The sequence below is a fragment of the Sinocyclocheilus rhinocerous genome, unplaced genomic scaffold (assembly GCF_001515625.1).
Source record: "Sinocyclocheilus rhinocerous isolate Xijiao unplaced genomic scaffold, SAMN03320098_v1.1 scaffold2264, whole genome shotgun sequence".
Lineage (NCBI taxonomy): Eukaryota > Metazoa > Chordata > Actinopteri > Cypriniformes > Cyprinidae > Sinocyclocheilus > Sinocyclocheilus rhinocerous.
In genome coordinates, this window is record NW_015665058.1 from 358,249 (window position 1) to 377,974 (window position 19,726).

A 19,726-nucleotide genomic window follows, 5' to 3' on the forward strand; every position below is an offset into this window, starting at 1 on the left:
ATACGTTTTCAAACTAGCATCACCTTTGAAATGAATGTGCTACATTTTCCACTCTCTTTTCTGTATCAGGTGTGTTTTGTGGTAGCAGTAAATGTCATTGGCCAGCGGATGGATGTCTGTGCACTTCTGCACTCTTTTGCGCTAATGGCTGTTCTGGCACAACGTCGTAGAAAGGCCATAGGAGAAGTGTGGCTAAAATACTGCTGCTTCATTGCAAGTTTCATGGTGCTGCAATACCTGCTGTGCATTGGCCTACCACCAGCGCTCTGCATTGGTCAGTAACTCAACATTTACTGCTGCAAAGTTCTAGTAATCACTGCTAATGTAAAGTGCATTTTCTGTTTATTGTTTTGACTTGTAAGAAATTGACACATTTAATTATAGGTCTATAGTGCATACTGAAGCATTTAATAAGTAGAGAGTTAATTTACACACAAACAAACTTACAATGTGGCAGTGTAAACAGCTGTTTTACTACAAAATAACCCAGCAGGCTGACTTTCGATTTAACAGTCTGATGATGACACAGGTTAGCTGCCATTGTTCACATAACCATGGCATTTGTTTCATTTCTAACACCTTAGGTTCTGTTAGCTCTCTTAAATTCTCTTTACTTTTCATGTTGTCTGTAGGTTTTCTTTGGTTTCTATTCATTATATATGCTCGTTGGTGGTTACTTTACTGCTTACTATTCACCAAACAAATCCAATCTGGTTTAGGCTAGATGAGGTTCAGTGGGCTCACAATGCTCGATATAAATATCCTCTGTCAACTCAGGGTTTGATCCAGAGTTTGTGATTAACTCTAGAGTGTGTGCACCTTGAAAGTGTGACGCGTGCAGCAAACTATGGGAAGCCGTTCAGGAAATAATACATTTGTATTATTACGTGAATATGGATTGGTTCACTGGTTGAAAGTATGGTTTAATGGCAAATGCATTGGTTTATAATACATTGGAATAACCAGACATATACTGGTTTAGATACATTGGTTTGATCAAGCACACATGGGTTTGCTGCTTAATACACTGGTTTGTTCAAGTCAACACTGGTTTCCTCAACTATGTATTGGTTTAGGTGCACTGGTTGGCTCAAGCATATATTGGTCTCATCAAGTATACATTGCTCTGTTCAATTATAGATTGGTTTGATTAACTATATATTTGTTTGTTCACATACATATTGGTTTAGATACATCGGTTGACTCGAGTAGATTTTGGTTTAGATACATCAGTTGGCTCAACTATGTATTGGTTTGTTCAACTATATATTAGTTTAGATTAGAGATGCACCGATACTGAATTTCTCCACCGATACGGATAGCAATTATTCAGGGTGATATCTGCCGATACCGATGTCGATACCGATAGTTTGATTTTCTTAAGGAAAAAACTCTCCTAACTAATGCTGTAAACTATACTGGGAACCCTCTCATTTGGTGCATTACTGTTATATTTAAGGCTAAAATTAATAACAGAGCTATTATATACAACTGCTATTTATTTTCAGATATAATAATTACACTCAAATAAAAACTGAATTGTCTGTATACAACTCAGTTGCACATAATGTTTTCATAAACAATTGTCATCATGCCAGATTTATTCAAACATACATAATTAAATGTTAATGAGCTCCCCTTTAGTTTTTTTTGTAGCTAACTAATGAACTGTGAACATTGGATAACCTTGCTGAGATAAATGCAATGCTAAGCGACATTGTTCGTAAGCTGTTTTATTGGCATCTTTCCGCGGCTGAAACGCTGAATGAGTGATTACATGAGATGTGATACATGTCGGTAAGTTGTACTGTATCTTTCAACATACCTTTTGATGTTCATTCATGTTTATTTTGCGCTATAATTTGTATTACAGTGGAAGAGACTTATTATTGTATTACAGTGGATCCATCGGTGCATCTCTAGTTTAGATATATTGGTTATCTCATGTATATATTGGTTTGTTCAGCTATATATTGGTTTAGATACATTGGTTATCTCAGGTATATATTGGTTTGTTCAACTATATATTGGTTAGGTGTATCGTTGGCTCAAGTATACTGTATATTGGTTTGTTCAACTATATACTGCGTTAGATACATCGGTTCCCCTTTTAGGGAACTCGTGCTGCATCCTCTAGCGGACACTATGGGGACTGCCGCCAGCAGGACCGGTATCTGAAGCACATGTGAAACAACTCCAATCCTATCGGCCCACGTAGCTTGTGAAGTCACAGACGGGCACCCGGTAGTATAAGAGGGCACCTGCAGAACACATCACCAACTTTTGTTGTCTTCAGGAGTCGTCTGTTTGTTCAGTGTGTGTGAAGCATTATCCTGGTGAGTCGAGCAGTGCTTTAGGGAATGTGTGACTCCGTGTTTGGATTCTAACACTTGAGGGCATATTCTGACTTTTGCGTTATTGTCTCGGTCCCACCGTTGCCGAGGCACGGTTTATCTCACCTCAGTACTGCCCTATTTTCAGGGTTTTAATGCAGGTAGAGATGGGTGAAATATCACTAAATATTCATAAGCTTAACCTGCAAATGGCCTTTTGGATCAACTTAACAAAAATACTCAGAAATGGGTCAAATAAAAACACAAACTTACCTGGGTAAAAACCAAAACCGACTTCGTGCAACAGGCTTATGGCATGACACTCCTTACTATCTCAATTCTCAATATTTACAAAACTATTTACAAAGCCAACCCAACCAATTTGAAAGGGCAGTCCAAAATCAGTGTCAGAAAACAGACAAAGGGGTCAAATACACCACTATACAAATACAAATACAAACACTATACTATCAAACTCAGCTCAGAACACAAGGGCTGCGTCCAAAAGCTGAAAAATGCTGCCTTCGGAAGACGCATTCCAAGGTTGGAAGGCATCAAGGCATGTCCGAATTCAATGTCAGCTTCACTTCCTGTCTCCTGAGATACCTCTTCATCTGATCTATTTTTGAAGGCAGCATAGATGTATCCTCTGCTGCTTTTGATATCCCACAATCCTGTGCGTTCCATTCTGTGATGGTTAAGCTAAAAAAAAAATAAAGATGGCATCTGAAAGTTGCACTTGGTGATCAGTTTGTGTGTAAATGTATGTTTCTTACTTTTTGCACTTTTTATGTTATTTCTAGCTGGAAATCAGTATCATAGTACTTAAATATTTACTTAGTTATCACCAAAGCTCATTCTATTTTGTTTTAGATCATCTGCCTCAGAAACATGTCCGAAATCAGTTTTGTGAAGTGACTTTGTGCACAAATGCTGCCTGCAAAGTCATTGCCTGATATGGCAGCGAGGCAACAAGTTAACAGCCTGCGCTCTCGGATGCCAAGATTGCTCCAGAGGAAGTGATGACATGGTTTATAAAGTGCCGTGTACCAATCAGGACATAACATCAATCAGCCTGCAGGAACCAATCAGACGATGTTCCTAGACACACGCACACACACACAACAACAACAACAACAACAACAACAACAACAACAACAACAACAACAACAACAACAACAACAACACAAATATAACAAAACACAAACCATACGGTCATAATCAATATAACACAGGATACAACAATATAAATAATTTATATAAATGTATAATAAAGGGGGTAATGAAATGCATTTTCTGATTATTTGAAAAAAAAAAAAAAAGAACAAATACTTGTAAAAATCACTTCCATCCTCATTTTCACTCTCTGTCAAGCACTTGAATTTACTTACACAAGATAAGGGGGCATGTAGTGTTTACAGCTTTAGACTTTTAGAAGCTATAACTGCATATATTTGATTTAATTCTCAATACGCCCTTAACATTATTATTATTATAATTTTAAATTTGTTTATTATAATTGTTTTGTTAATGGGTGCTTCTCAATATCCCTCCTCGTTTCCTCACTCCTCCGTCCTCCATCCTATGACTCGGAAACCGATCGAGCTCAGCCATCTTGTAGGACATCTCAATTCTCTAATTGCACCGTGAAGATCGAGGAGTGAGGAAGCTTCCAGAGGAGCTTTGAGCGAGGATAAACAGGTGTATCCTTTGCGAAAGTGTTTTTCATCGAAAAACCTGAGGCACATATAAATTCTCCTCCCCCTTCACATCTGTAATAATAATTTTGATTTATATTTTACCTTTGCAGTTTAAATAAACCATACATGTCATATATTTCAAACAGGGCATCTTGCTTTATTAATTTATTATGAATGTCTTAAATAACAAACTTTAACAACATAAGGGCAGATTCCTTTAGCGCAGCTGATGACACTTTGAAGTGACGCTAAAGGGAGCGAGGATATATCATTTCACTTGATTCAATTCCTCCATCCTCGCATCTTTTCCTTGCGTCCTTTTCCTTGCACTCAGCATCCTGAAGGGGTGGAGCTAAGACGCGAGGAAAGGAAACAAGGATGCACAAATAAGAATGGAGAAGCACACAGTGTATTGTTTTAATACACAAGTGTCCCGTCCTGTTCCTGGAGATCTGCTGATGCTGATTTGCGTGTAGATTGCAACGTTTTATTCTTCTATAGTAACGTAGTCAACGAGACAATAGGTGTCATCATCGTACAGTTAGTATGACGGACAATACATGTCGTACCCCAAGTTGATCAGATCCATGTCGCACAGTGTGATTTGCAATGATCTTATAGGATTGCTAAAATTGTGCAGTGTAGAAGACTTTAAAACATAACCTTTTTCCTTGCTTCTTTGTGGATAGTGCCATTATGGCAAGAGACTTCTTATAGGATGCTCTGCACTTTCATTCACTGTAATCAGTTTTAAATTAAAATCTTGCTGATGATGGCGAGCAGCAACGCCTCTGATGCTGTTAGAGGTGTCATAACAGCTATAGAAGGCTTAAAAACTACTTGAGTGTTATGACCAGTAAGACATCAGTAAGTAAGTAAGCAGAATCAGTAAGACAAGACACAATTTATGTCAAGTTAATGCCTCCACAATTTGACTGGCTCATTACCCTGTCAATGCAATAATACCTGCCTATCTTGTTCTCTTCGTCACAATGATTGGCTGATTACCATTATTGCAATAATGCTTAGTTATTGAACTGCACAAGAGAACTGAATTTGATACCTTTATTCTATTATCCAGGTCCGGAGTCATCAAGCATGGCATCTTTGTCTGACTTTTTTGGTTAGGTCCAGATTTCTCTGCATTGGTTGACATTGTAGAATTTCCATTTATATGTAGAATTTCCATTTAAAACTTAAGCAGCAGAGCATGTAGAACAATAGAACACAGGTTATGAGTTAGATTCCCAGGGAATACATAAACGGATTAAACATGCACTCCACTTCGCTTTTAAACACACACTGACGAATTTCCCTAAGCACTTCCCCACTTCAACAAGTGGATGTTTATAAGGACAGACCTCCGAACTCTCGATTTTGGGAGCGAGTCTACACTTCATGCAGCTCCATATACCACAATGAAATGGGATTTTGACGTCACAGCAGATCACGCTTAATTTAACCCCACCCACAAACATAGCCATGGGAACATATTTTAATGGGCTGCCTTGAGCACCTTTTCTCTGAAAGATGCTGTTTTCATACCATCTTGATCAAATCTTTTCTTTACTTCTGGTGTGGCCAAGTCCGCAGCTTCATAGAATTCTCGTCGCCATGAGAGTTGTGCAACTTTTGCATCTGCCTCTGGCTCTGCTGTTTGATGACAATGGGCTGGGGTTTTTGTCACCCTGTGCTCACCTGGCATTTTAGATATAGTTTGTAGCATGTAATCCACTGCTGCATCATCCCAAAGCACCTCCATGTGCCTTCCAAGCAGTTCGGCACCCAGTGAGCTGGCTTTGGTATGCTGCAAACTCCTGGCTACCAACTCACATGGCTTGAATACTGATTCATTACAGAGGAGGCCATAGTAAGTTTTTCTTTCAATCTTTCATTGCTTGCTTGCTTGAGCAGACCTCCGATCTTGGCTGTAGTGTCTTCTCTCACACTTCTGGTATCCTTAAACTGCTCCAGTGTTTTGATGATTTCTTTTTAGGCACTACACACATATTTGATAGCTATTGTTCATGTGCACCATCTTGTTGGACATATGGCCAGTAAGGTAACTATCTCATCGCAGCCAAACATGGACTCGTAGAGGTCCTTCTGTTTTGCTGATTCATGGATTATAACAGTTACGCCATGAACAAAGTAAATTCAATCTGCAATGAGACTCACACACAGCCCCCTGAAGAACTAGGTCAAGTGAATAGTTGCCACAGTGGACAAAAATGGGAATCTGGGCTTTTTTTTTTTTGCCACTCCTAAACCCCCCAAAAACCGTCCTGATGACATGTTAGAAGCTCCTTCAAAACTATATCGAAGGAGATAATCAATTAGGATTTTCAGCCTGAGAAGTACATCTTTGAAGCACCTAAACAGGGTCTCACTGCTGCTGTTGGGGGCACTGTAAAATCCAAGGAATTCAGAGTGAATCTCCAGTTTCTCCTCCACATAGCGTCCATGAGCTCTATTGTACTGTGGTCCGTGACACCATTAGCTGTGACTCCAAAGTACAGACTAATTGTGTTACAGGATCCAATCTCAAGTTGTATAATGAGATGAGTACTTAGAATCCCGTGATGAGTACTGTTGAATTTTATAGAACAGGCTGTAGCACCCTTACTTCACTCAGTACCGCCCACTTAAAATATTCAGACATAAAAGAAATAAGAATTAAAAACAGAACTATGACTGTGTAACAAACAGTCAGCTTAATCTCAGAATAATTAATCTAATAATAATAACAATAGTATGATATATATGAATTATTCTGATATTTAACTGCACATTACTGTTTGTTATACAGTCATAGTGTATCATATCAATATTTTCGTTTATCAGATTTTCCAGTTGAGTGAACACTGGCATGTTTTGGCTGCTGCTACTCACTGGTTCTGTTTTTAATTCTTATTTCTTTTATGTCTGAATATTTTAAGTTGGGAAATTCTATCTAACTTCTGCGTCTTTATTGTACTGAATATATCTTAACCTTGGAATTTTGTGGCTGCTGTCTGATATCTACTGCTTCTGATTCACCGTAACGGAGGATTGGCGTTTGCAATTTGGCTTCATCGCTGTCTAATTGACCTGTCCTAACATTATGAGAGTGCGTCATGTGGCTCATCAAGCTGCTGTTGTGGATTATTCTCTCCTGTGCTCTGATCAACACTGCTCCACATCTGATGTATTTGTCAGCAGACCTCTACCAATTTAGCCATGCAGTCAAACCTCCACTGTTTTTGTTCAATCAACAGGATCTGTTACGCCGACCGAAATACATTCATCTTGGATCCCGTTGGAAAAAATATCAGAATCTGTGCTGCTAAACCTGGACAAATTCTGTCTTTTTGATCAATTAACTCAAGAATGTCAAAAAATGTTGGGAAGCCTGTTGATTATGAAATGCTGACTCCATTGTCCTGGTCAGACTTTTTATCTTCTGCACTCAGTTTTTCTCTTTTTAATGTTTGGTCAACAACAAGTCTTCTCTTATGCATGAACTTATTCAGGGTTTCTGCGGGCCCTTAAAAAGTCTTAAATTTAGTTCATTTAAGGCCATAAAAATGTTTTAAATGGTACAAGAAAGTCTTAATTATGATTTTAAGAGGTCTTAAATTTGGGGACGGAAAGATAAATTTCGATATGGCTTAAAGTGATGATTAAACTTTAAAAGGCTATGATTTATGAAATAAACATAAGCGCTGCACATTTCAAAGTCAGGTGCTGCACTGTTTTGTGTACTGCCATTACCGGGGAAAACCTCTGTATTTCTGCCGTTACAAAGCACCACCTGCTGGCAGAGAATGAATTTGCATTTTCAGTAAGCCAGTTGTGCTGCTGTTTTTGTTCAGACCAATGGGAAAATCAATCCATGTTTTTAGCTGCAGACACGCAGAGTTGTAAATGTGAACTGGTGGATCGACAAGAAAATTATGCATTATAAAAATCTAAACAATTAAGGCAGTAAAATATTTAATGTTATTTAATGTTTAATTATATTATGTTATTTAATTAATATAATAATTGATTGATAATAATTGTCAAAATTCATATAATAATTGATACTTGACTCATCCAGTTTCTTAAAAATAGTTTAAAAGCTGAAATGTCAAGTTTATTATTTTATAAAAATTTGTTTTTGTGAAAACCTGTATATGAACTGTAAATCATGATTTTTGCAGTCATTTTACAGTTTAATAAGTTACCATAGACATTGCCCTACCCCGCTCATATGGTATTAATTTTATTTGTGCAGGTCTTAAAGGTCTTAAAACGTCTTAAATTTGAGCCTAAAAATCCTGCAGAAACCCTGTTATTGTGGACCAAAATATTGATTTTATGTGTGTTACTGAGACTTGGCAAAAGCCTAATGACTTCTTTCATTTAAATCAAACAACACCGCCTGGATATGCCTATCCATGTAAACCTCGCTGCTCTGGTAACGGGGGTGGCCTTGCACTTATTTATCGTGACAGTTATAAAGTCTGTTTCGGAGCCATCTTCTTTTGAAATCCTGGCAGTACAACTTAAAGGTTCAACTCCAACCATTGTTGCTATGATTTACAGACCACCGAAGTCATCTGCTTTGCCTACTTTTCTTACTGAATTTTGAAATATTATATTGATGGGAGATATATTTAATATTCATTATTACAATGCTACTAGCACTAAATATAATGATTTTAAATCAGTCTTGGATAGTGCTGATCTTGTGCAGTTTTTCAAATTTCCAACACATAACAAAGGTCATATTTTAGATCTAGTATGTCGTTCTGGTGTTATCCCTTTTAATTTTTCTTCTACCGAATTATCTCCGAACACAAGCCGGCATTTTTTAAAATGACTGTTCCTTTAACAAAAGCTAAACCACAATGTTCTGTTCTATTTCGAAATATAAAATATATTGACCTTAATGTTTTGGATGGAATGATTGACCATTCGGTAAACCAATGTTGTTTTATTTCTTCCAAATCTGACTTGGTACATTTTTATAATTTTTTTCTCAAATAATTGACAATGTGGCTCCTGTGAAAACTCGTACTGTATCATTTGTTTACTCTTCCCCTTGGTATACTTCTGAGCTCCATCACCAAAAGGCTGGAGAGACTATGTAAAAGAACTTGAAGTACACAAACAGTTGTATTCTGAGCATCTGATCTCGTACAAGGCTGCACTTAAAAGTGCAAAATCATCTTTTTATGCAAATGCCATAGACAATGGACAGAATTACACAAAGACTTGTTTAGCACTGTTAACAAACTGTTGAACCCTTCTGATATTGATTCACTTGCTCCCAATCAATGTGTATCCTTTTCTAATTTTCTTAGGTCTAAGATTGACAGTATACCTCAAGAATTACTTAAAGGGATAGTTCACCAAAAAATTAAAATTAGGCTGTGTTTTACTCACCCCCATGGCATCCTAGGTGTATATGACTTTCTTCTTTCAGACGAATCCAATAAAAATTGTCCTGGCTATTCCAAGCTCTATCATTGCAGTCAGGGGGTGTTGCAGTGCTTCAGTCCAAAAGAAGTGAAATAAAAAGCGCCCATCCATAAAAAAAGTGTCTCACACGGCTCTGGGGGGTGAACAAAGTCCTCCTGTAGCGAATCCATGCATTTTTGCAAGAAAAATAACCATATTTAAAACGTAATAATCACTTTAATCTAACTTGCGCTCACTATTGTACACGGAAGCAGTTCCGGGCGCATGACGTAAGAAAGTGCTCAGAAGTGACGAATGCGGAAGCTCAGGGGAGAGATCAAAACAAAACAACGGTCAAGAATTAGAAGTTCAAAATGAGGATTTGTAAAGATGAATGTCGGAGGATTTCGATATAAGCCAAGAGGAGACTGGTTTTCCTTTGCTAAAGTAAGGAAACTTTGCTTCCTTTGCTCCTGTAAACAAACGTTGGTTTTCACGAGACGCACCGGCGCATGTGCAACGCTGAACTCATACGTCATGCTCCCGGAACTGCTTCTGTGTACAACTGCACCCACTGACTGCAATAATAGAGCTTGGAAAAGCCAGGACAATTTTTAATATAACTCCGACTGGATTCGTCTGAAAGAAGAAAGTCATATACACATAGGGTGCCTCGGGGTGAGTAAAACACAGCCTAATTTTCATTTTTGGGTGACCTAACCCTTTAAATCTGTTTCAATGTCTAATGATCATCCGGATGGATACAATAAAGTATTTTGGTAAACAAGTGTTCTTTCTAAATTTGAGTTGCCTTCAGTTGATAATATTACTAAGTTGATTATAAGGTCTAAGTTTTCTACTTGTTCACTTGATCCCTTACCCTCACCCCTTGTCCAAATACCCACACTTGCGGTCTTGGTCACTTGAGAGCGCGTGCGCGCGACAGGAAGTAAGTGCGCAAGACTGTCCCAGGTCTTAAAAACGCCAGAGCGCAGTGCCCTTAACGCACACTAAATCCACACTATCTCGAATACTGCTCCGAAGCACTATTCGAGGCTTAGTGTATCCACTGTCTTAGTTAAGTACTGCATTCATTCAATTTCTCCCAATATTACAGCCATAATGAGTTCCACATTATCTACTGCTACTGTTTATTCACAATTACAATTGGCTTCTATCTCTCCAATTCTTACAAATTCTAGTGCGGATCCTAATGATTTAAATAACAATCCACCCAATTTCTAATCTTCCTTTTATTTTAAAAAAATACTTGAAAGAACAAACAGTTTCACCAGCTTCACAGTTTCCTCAATGGGGAAAGCAACTCAACTTGAAGCACATTTGCAAAGTAATGATCTCTATGAGCAATTTCAGTCGGGTTTCATATCCAAACATAGCACAGAAACCACTCTCGTTAAAGTTACACATGATCTTCTAGCAGCTGATTCTGAATTTCTGTCTATTCTTATTTTTCTAGATATTAGTGCTGCCTTTGATACTATTAGTCATTCAGTTTTATTTGAACGATTGGCTTGTAATGTGCTTCTTTGGTTTTCATCTTATTTAAGTGATAGGAAGCCGATTGTTCAGTGTGACGAGTGGGGGCGGGGCCGAGAGCCGTGGGAACGGAGCGAGGCCGGTGGAGTAATTGATGATGAGCGACACCTGCACCACTCACCGGTCTCGAGTCTCACGGACCTCATCCAGCACCACATTGAGACCGGTGAGTGGTGCAGGTGTCGCTCATCATCAATTACTCCACCGGCCTCGCTCCGTTCCCACGGCTCTCGGCCCCGCCCCCACTTGTCACATTCAGATTAAGAATGCTCAATCAGAGCCTGTTACAGTTACTCAAGGTGTTCCATGGGGGTCCGTGTTGGGTCCGCTTTTATTTTTGCTACCCCTTGGTCACATTTTTCACACGTATGGCATTAAATTCCATTTTTACACTGATGATACACTATTGTATATATCCACAAAATCTAATGCTTTCCATCCTCCTTCTGAACTCACTAAATGTTTGCAGGAAGTTAACATATAGACTAATAACTTTTATAACTTTATAAATATAACTTTTTAAAGCTAAATACCAACAAAACTAAGGCCCTTCTTGTTGGGTCTAGATCTGTTTTATACAAAACTCAGTCTTTCACCCTGCTTATCGATAACTCCCCAGTTAATACTTCCACCCACGTGAAAAGTCTTGGTGTTATATTTGATGGTTTGCTTTCTTTTGGTTCCCATATTAATAATATTTCACGTACTACATTTTTTCATTTATGTAACATTGCCCGACTCCGTCCATCACTTTCTCAGCATAGCAATGAAGTTCTTATTCACGCTTTGGTTACATCATGGATTGATTATTGTAATTCTATTTTATTTTGTCTTCCTCAAAAACAACTTCATATATTACAGTTAATTCAGAACGCAGCTGCTAGGACCTACTAAAGTACCTCTGATCACATAACTCCCATTCTTTTCCAACTACATTGGCTTCCTGTTTGTTTCCACATACAATATAAAATGTTGCTGCTTACCTATAAAGCTCTTCATAATCTGGCTCCTTTTTATCTTTCAAATCTTCTTCAATTGTACATTCCTTCAAATTCTTTGAGATCATCTTCTGCAGACTTATTGAGAATTCCAAATTTCAAGTTGAGTTCCTTTGGTGGTAGGGCTTTTAGGTATGCAGGGCCACATTATGGGATTCTTTGCCACTGCACATTTGTCAGCTGGATTCGATTTCCCTCTTTAAAGCTCAGGTTAAAACTTAAGAATAGCTTTTAGTGATTTGATTGTTTGATTTGTATGTCTCTGTGTTTTGTATAGCTTGTATTTTATTGCCTTCCTTTTATGATGTATGGTGTCCTTGAGTGTCTTGAAAGGTGCCTACAAATTAAAGGTATTATATTTATTTCTCCAAAAGCTCAAGCATACCTATATGCATATGGAAAGGTGCATCAATCAAATTCATAAGGGGAAAAAAATGTAAATCATAAATCAGCTCCATGGCAGATTTCAAGTTACTAAGGTCTTAGGATGTTCCAGTTCAACCCATTGCAAGGGTTCTGCCAGGAGGGGCCACTCGTGCAACACACCCCTCGTCTATGTTTTTTGTAATGACTACTCCATTAAAAATTTCAACTGAGCGATTTCAGACACAGCATTTGTGTTCCAATGTTCCCACTGTTTGTCAGTCCTGATCCATTGCTGCAAACTTATGTGTCAGTTCAGATAAAAGAGCCTTTATTAATTAGCTGACAAGTCAAATCAAATGCTTACCTAACACAGTGAGTACTATAGGAATAGGGCCTGGAACATTCTGGAATCAAAAAGAAATGTTAATAAATCACAATATAAGAATATCATGTCTTAATGAACCCATTTCACTCTCTGCTAGATTATACCTGGAGGAAGTCATCTGCAGCTTTGAGCTCTAATCTGATAAAGTGGCTGTATCTACCAGACTACGCCATGAGACCCAACTCCAGCTTCATTCTCTGTGACCTATTCCATCACACCACATTGAATCAGCATATCTACCAAGAAAAATGTGTGTATCACTCTCATTTTCTAATTTCTTTTCAATCAGATGACTGCCTGCTGTTGTTGGTAGCATCTCTGCAGTGGCAGGTCTTTGAGGATGAAAATCAGGCTTGTGTGAGACTCCTGGCAGGAGAGAATGTGGAGATCAGCCGAAATCTAGATCCACAAACCCTCAACCAGTACACTCCTGTCAGCAACTTTCTTCATTGCCGGTATGTGTTAGTTTTTCATGTGTTACATTTCCAGCAAAACACACACACACACACACACATACATACACACACACATACATACATACATACATACATACTATCTGAACAACTTATTAAAATATCAAATTAAGTAACAGAGCCTATGCTTTTGAACATTTTATTCTAGCTTTATGCATTGTTTTTTTATCAACACTTGAATGTCTGTAGGTTTCATTAAAAAAGCAACATTTTGAACAAAAGGCGGAGAAAAAAAATGTCTATGTCTGGATCGGATTTAGAATGATGATTAAAACTAATAAACTATAGATTGAGCAGATTGAGTCCATCAACACCCCAAAGCTTGCAGAGTCATATTCCTCTTTGTAGGATCGACATGAATGTTTGATGATCGTGTTAGCTTACTTGCCCGTAAGCAATGCTTCTGTTGTTTACTTCTGCTTCTTCTTCGCTTGTTTTTGGATCCAGAGATTCTGTGCTATTTCAGAATATGCGTAATAGCATAATAGTGAAAACATGGATGGTTGGAAAATTCCATCAATGACAGGGAAGAGTCATGTCTTAAATGATGGAAAATTAAATGGAGAACCAAAATGTTCTTGATATTTGCACAGATGTTACACTACAATAAAAGCATGCTGCAAATTTCAGAACTCAAAACTAACTCCCCAGTTTAAAATATGAATCTTATTTTTTTTCTATTCATGTAATTGGTATAATATATAGAACCTTATTGTACATTTTACAGTTTGTGCAAAGTGTAAAAATGGTCAGTATCATTTATTGCATTCGTTTAGTATAAACACAGACATATGTAGAATGTTGTGATATATTATGCTTTTGTGTGTGCTTTCAGATCATATCTGGACATGGTGAAGCTGTTTGTGTTCAGTTACTTTTTCTGGCTGGTGTTATGTCTCATATTTATCACTGGAACTATAAGAATTAATATCTTTTGTCTGGGTTATCTGGTGGCCTGTTTCTATTTCATGCTGTTTGGAAGCACATTACTGCTGCGGCCAGTGCAATATGTGCTCAGACTGTGGGACTGTCTCATAGCTTACACCTGTGTGGTCATCAGCTTCAAGAACATGCTCTCAGTAAGCACATCATTGAGTGTTCTGTCAAACCCTATAATATGTTACTGTGACTAAGGGAGGCCAAAAATAACACAAAGGACCATACACAAAAAATAACTGCATTAGCCAAGAAGCAATTGTGCCATCTAAAAGTGCATATTACTCATCACACATCAGGAGATGAAACAGGTTTTGACTCTCTTCTCCATCATTTGATAATCTTTGACTGGATTAATGCTGCCATGGTAAATAGAGAATGTAGACAAATATATTCTAAATAAAATGTTGCAGTGGTAATCGTACCAAGCAAATAGCACTGCCTTTTTGTGCTTTGTTCACAAAACTTAGTTCATGTCTCTTGTATCACTCTGCACTCCCTTCTCACCCAAATTAAAATTTTGTGTCCATTTAATTATTTAATAAGTAGTCAAATATTAAGATCATTTACAGTCACCCTTGTGGTTAAGACCAGCTGACTATACATTAAACTTACTCCCCTTTTTTAAATACAGTGTTTATAAGTATAATTACTTACTCTGTTTGTGTGTGTGATCAGCTTGGCTCTTGTGTTTATCTGGAGAGTCTACAGAAGAATGGCTGTTGGCTCATTCAAGCTTTTAGCATGTTCTGCACCATCAATGGCTACAATTTACGTAAGTAACACTTTATTGAATAGGATTCCTCATATTGAATTACATAATTAGTACACCACTAAAAATATAATATTTCATTTACATTTTCTAATCTTTAAAGATTTACATTTACATACACTGCAAATATTTGAGAGTGACAACTGCATTTATTAATGCACACTTGAGGTGTAACAGCCATTCAACTTCCTTTGTGGCCACATTTCCACCTCAGGTGTACATACATTTTCAATAATTCAATGATTCATCATCAGTAATCATTAGTCATCATTAGTTACTGGAGTCCTGCTATTGTCTGGCAATGGTTTGTGAACTGACAGTTGACCAGAAGTCTTATGTTTAGATCTTTGCACAGATGTTATCATAAAAGTGTCTATATGTGCAAAAGCAAGAGTATGCGTAGTAAATAAGCAAATAAATGAATAGCATATACACACTATTAACTTTAAAAATTGAGAAATTTAATCAGGTCCTGCTGACCTAAAAATCTGGGTATCATCAGCATGAACATGACAGCTAATTTCATGTACATATTTCTTGAAGAAAATAACAAGGAAAATTGCAGTGGAATGAATTGTATTATGAAAAGTGCTATAACAAGTTGTATCATGTAATGTAATTTTGCATGTACATAAGTTTGACTTTGCATTACATAGGTTCATTGACAGGCCTCAATCAAATTTGTGTTTGTCATATGTGGTTTTGTGTAGCCATGCCTGACAATCAGTGTGAATTGCCAGAGGGTGAAGCTGGTATCGTCTGGGATGCAATCTGTTTCACTGTCCTGTTGGCTCAGAGGAGAGTCTTCCTCAGCTACTACTTCCTCTATGTTGTTTCTGACCTTCAGACTTCTAAGGTCCTTGCTTCAAGGTGAGAAAGGTATCTATGGTGTTTGCTAAAGTGAGACCAGAACATCAGGGTTAAAGGCGAATTCTGTAATGTAAGGTATTCATGTGATCTTCAGTCTCATATGTACGCTTATTCTACACACTCATTCACAGCTATATATTTTTCAGATGTCTATTCTGCTGCGTATTTATCTAATATATGATTTTCCTGTGGACACTAAGAAGCTGGTTGAAATTTTCAACAAAAACGTGCATTAATTCAGAGAATGTTACATAAACCACATCCACTGCCAATTATATACTTATATAATAGACAGTTATATTATATATAGACAAATATAGAACTGTGATAACATGTTCTCTTTCAAACATTCGTTCGGTATCTCATTATGGGAATGCCTCAGGCATGACCAATCGCGGAAGCACCAATGACACCACATCTGCCAGTCAAGGAAGACCAATCACTGCAGCAATCTGGGAGCAACATCTCTCTAAATATAATTTTCACTCTATTCCCGGTGGAAGATTTTTGGAAGCTATCCTCAGCAGATTTTTAGGTATTATTGTTCAACAGTTTACAGACAAAGCCGCAAGGTAACCTCCCAAACGCAATATATTCTTTATGTTTGCTGAGTGACCTTGTGGCTTAGAGTTTGATAACTAACGTGTTAAGGCGCGTTTTCTGCCCTAAGTTTTTCTGTATATTTTTCCCAAGTTTTTGGGTGCTCATCATGCACCAAAGAGAGAGAGAGAAAAGAGAGAACTCACTGCTCTAAGCACAGCTCCGTACCAGTTTTCACTGTGTAGCAGCCACTGCTAAAGAGCCAGAGAGCCCAATAGGAAAAGACCGTCCTCCACATTATCGCACTTGAATTTCTGCAAAGGATTTTCACAGTCCTTGCATCTGCTGTCTGGGTAACATGCTCAGGCAGCACTATCCAACCCCGAGGGCTCCCCCCACTGAATGACTTTCTCGATTAAAACCTGAGAAAGGAGACTTCGAGTGGTAGTCACAAGAAAGATGGACCCATGCCTTGTTGCTCAAACCTGGGTGGAACCAAAGAAATGTCCTCGGGCCTCAAACTCATGGGGTGATATGATGGATAGTGTGTCGCTCACTCTTCCTCCGCAATTCAATGATACTTAAGGGGGAAAGATGACAATGACAAAGTTCTGCTGACCATTCTCAAGGACAAGGATGATGATAATGCAGATGGTATTCTTCCCCTAAATCAGTCCCATCCGATGAGAGCACAGGAGGAGAACTCACCCTCCCATGTACAAGTTGACATGGCTCTGCTGAAAGTTGTCAATCGATTGGCAGGAAGAGGGGCTGATAGAGATCTTTATGACCCACCAGTGAAACAGTTTATCCTGGCCTGTGTGGAGGTTTTGGGATAAACTGGCTTTTTGAAACTGGATGTTCAGGAAATAGAGGATTTAGGGATGTGAATCCTCCCCCTGTGAAACCTAACTACACCTAGGCTGTAGGATAGCAATCTCTTCAATGTGAGCCTCGCTGCAGGTAAAACAGAGTGCTTCGCCCGCCTCTGTTTTTCAAAAGATTTGCAAGTCTTCTGCATTGGCCATTCATACTTTGAACTTTGTGCGTACTTTGGAAATTGTGCATACGGTCATTCCTACACAAAACCTGGAAATTATCAATAGGGACGTGAGCGGTGGCTACGCTCAAATCTCAAGTCATGTCTCAGCTCGTGTACGCACGTTTTTGAGTTGCATGCAGAATAGTAAATCTGGCAGAGAATTGTATAATGACAGCATTTTGTCCATTTAGATTATTTTCCTGACCGACATCCGAAGCTTATTAATACATTATTCACCAGTCAATCATTAACCAGTAAGATTAGAATGTGATTTTTTCAGGTCTTTAGCTTTGTATGTGCAAATAGCAGCATTAACAACAAACCATGAGGATTCAGACATTGTTGCATCACACACCTGCATCGCTTCTGTGAACGGAGAAAAAAAGAATTAAGTAGGCCAAGTAAAAGGATTAAAATAAATAGGACTACACAAAATATATTTCTCTCAAATAATTAACAGATTAACAAATGAAAAAAACCTGTGCGACAAGTATAGTCTCTTTCAATGCATTTTATTTGTTTTCTTTGTATCTTTATTTTATTAAATCCAACTGATTGATTTCAGCCATTCATCATCAAACTAAAATGCAGTCAACCAAATATAAAAGCTACACTGCTCAATTTAAAAGGTCCGCTGTAAAATCAGCGTGCAGTGCCCAAACAAACATTTTTTTGCACGTGAAGGATTGTTTTACGCGGATAATAAATAATAGTCAAGTCAAGTCAAGTCAAGTCACCTTTATTTATATAGCGCTTTTAACAATCTCATTATTAACATTAATAGTTAATAATGAGTAATAGTTTAGCAACCAAATGTTACATGGCAAAATTGCAAACATTTGGATTCTTGTCTAATGAGAGAGGTTCATGAGCCCAGTGTCGTTTCATTTTCGATTTAAGTCAAATGTGCTGTTTCATTTTCGATTGAAATAAATTCATTTTAGCTTGATATTTGTAGTATGCTGTTTATAATGAATGCCGCTATAGCCTAATTTAATTGTATTTTTATTTTAAAGTTTAATATATAATTTTATAGCTACATATTTTTCATTCTTGTTCTGTTGTGAGTACCGTTAAATTTAAAGGATTTGCTGTGGAGTAAAGGGAACTAAATAGGCTATATAGTGTTTATGATGTTTGTAGAAGTTTTGTTATATTAACTGGTATTTAGTACATATAAATAAGTATCGCTTTTTATTTCTCCTCTTTCCTACTACTTGTTTCACTTCTGTTTCTGCTCGCACTGGAGATGCAGCCATATCTTTACGTTACGGAAAGTGCCAAGATAGCGTTCATCATCTCCCTGCCGACAGGGCGAGCGCTGCAATGGGCAGAGACCATCTGGTCCCAAGCTGGTACAGTAACTAAATCCCTTGATAATTTTATGGCACATTTCCGAGAAGTCTTTGGTAAACCCATAGGTGATACCTCTGTCTGTGACCAGTTATATCACCTCCGTCAGGGGTCTCTGTCCATAAATGACTACGCCCTGAGATTCAGAACCCTCGCAGCAGCCAGCGGCTGGAATGAGCGCGCACTTCTGACCACCTACCGGCAAGGACTAGAGCCGAGAGTGCAACTTCAGCTCGCAGCCTATTATGATTCCTATGGCTTGGAATGGTTTATACAGCTATCCATCCGCTGTGCTACTCATATGCAATCTTGCATTGCGGAGCATCAACTCTCACCATACACTCCACTCCTTCGTCGGCCAGACACCATCAGCCCTCCAGAACCAGGTCAGGAACCCATGCTAGTGGACGGCACTCGACTCTCCCGTTGGGAGCGGCAGAGACGGCTGAGCCAGAGCTTGTGTTTGTACTGTGGAGCTGGAGGGCATGTAATCGCGGCATGCCCCATTCGCCCGCCACGACCTATGGTGAGTGTCATCAAGCCATCAATTGTTAATATGCAACCCCTCACCACTGTTGTAAAACTTACTGCCTCCGGTATCTCCTTTCCAGTACACGCCCTCCTCGACTCTGGCTCAGCCGGGAACTTCATCTCCGGGAATCTCTGCCGCCAACTCAATCTCCCAACCACGGCCACTCAGACCACCTACCAAGTCCAGTCGGTAACGGGAAGACCACTCAGTCGGAGACACGTACGTCACAGCGTGGGTCCGCTACTCCTACAAGTTGGTCAACTGCATGAAGATTCCTCCATCTCCTGGTTCTGGAGGAATCCACCGCTGATGTGATCCTAGGGCGCCCCTGGTTGGTGCAACACGACCCTACCATCTCTTGGAAAACTGGTGAGGTCCTGAAGTGGGGCAGCACCTGCTTTCCTGACTGTTTTCCTCACCTTCCTCAGCCAGCACCCCTGCA

The 19,726-nt window shown here is 38.6% G+C and overlaps 1 protein-coding gene across 1 annotated transcript in view; it reads left to right on the plus strand.

Moving 5' to 3' along the window:
- Positions 1-19,726, plus strand: part of LOC107731100 (piezo-type mechanosensitive ion channel component 2) — a 173,300-nt gene that overhangs the window by 82,165 nt on the left and 71,409 nt on the right. The window contains 6 exon segments of the mRNA XM_016542086.1: positions 70-274; positions 12,864-12,965; positions 13,056-13,221; positions 14,075-14,318; positions 14,854-14,950; positions 15,658-15,817. Of these exon segments, the coding sequence (XP_016397572.1) occupies positions 70-274; positions 12,864-12,965; positions 13,056-13,221; positions 14,075-14,318; positions 14,854-14,950; positions 15,658-15,817 (974 nt within the window).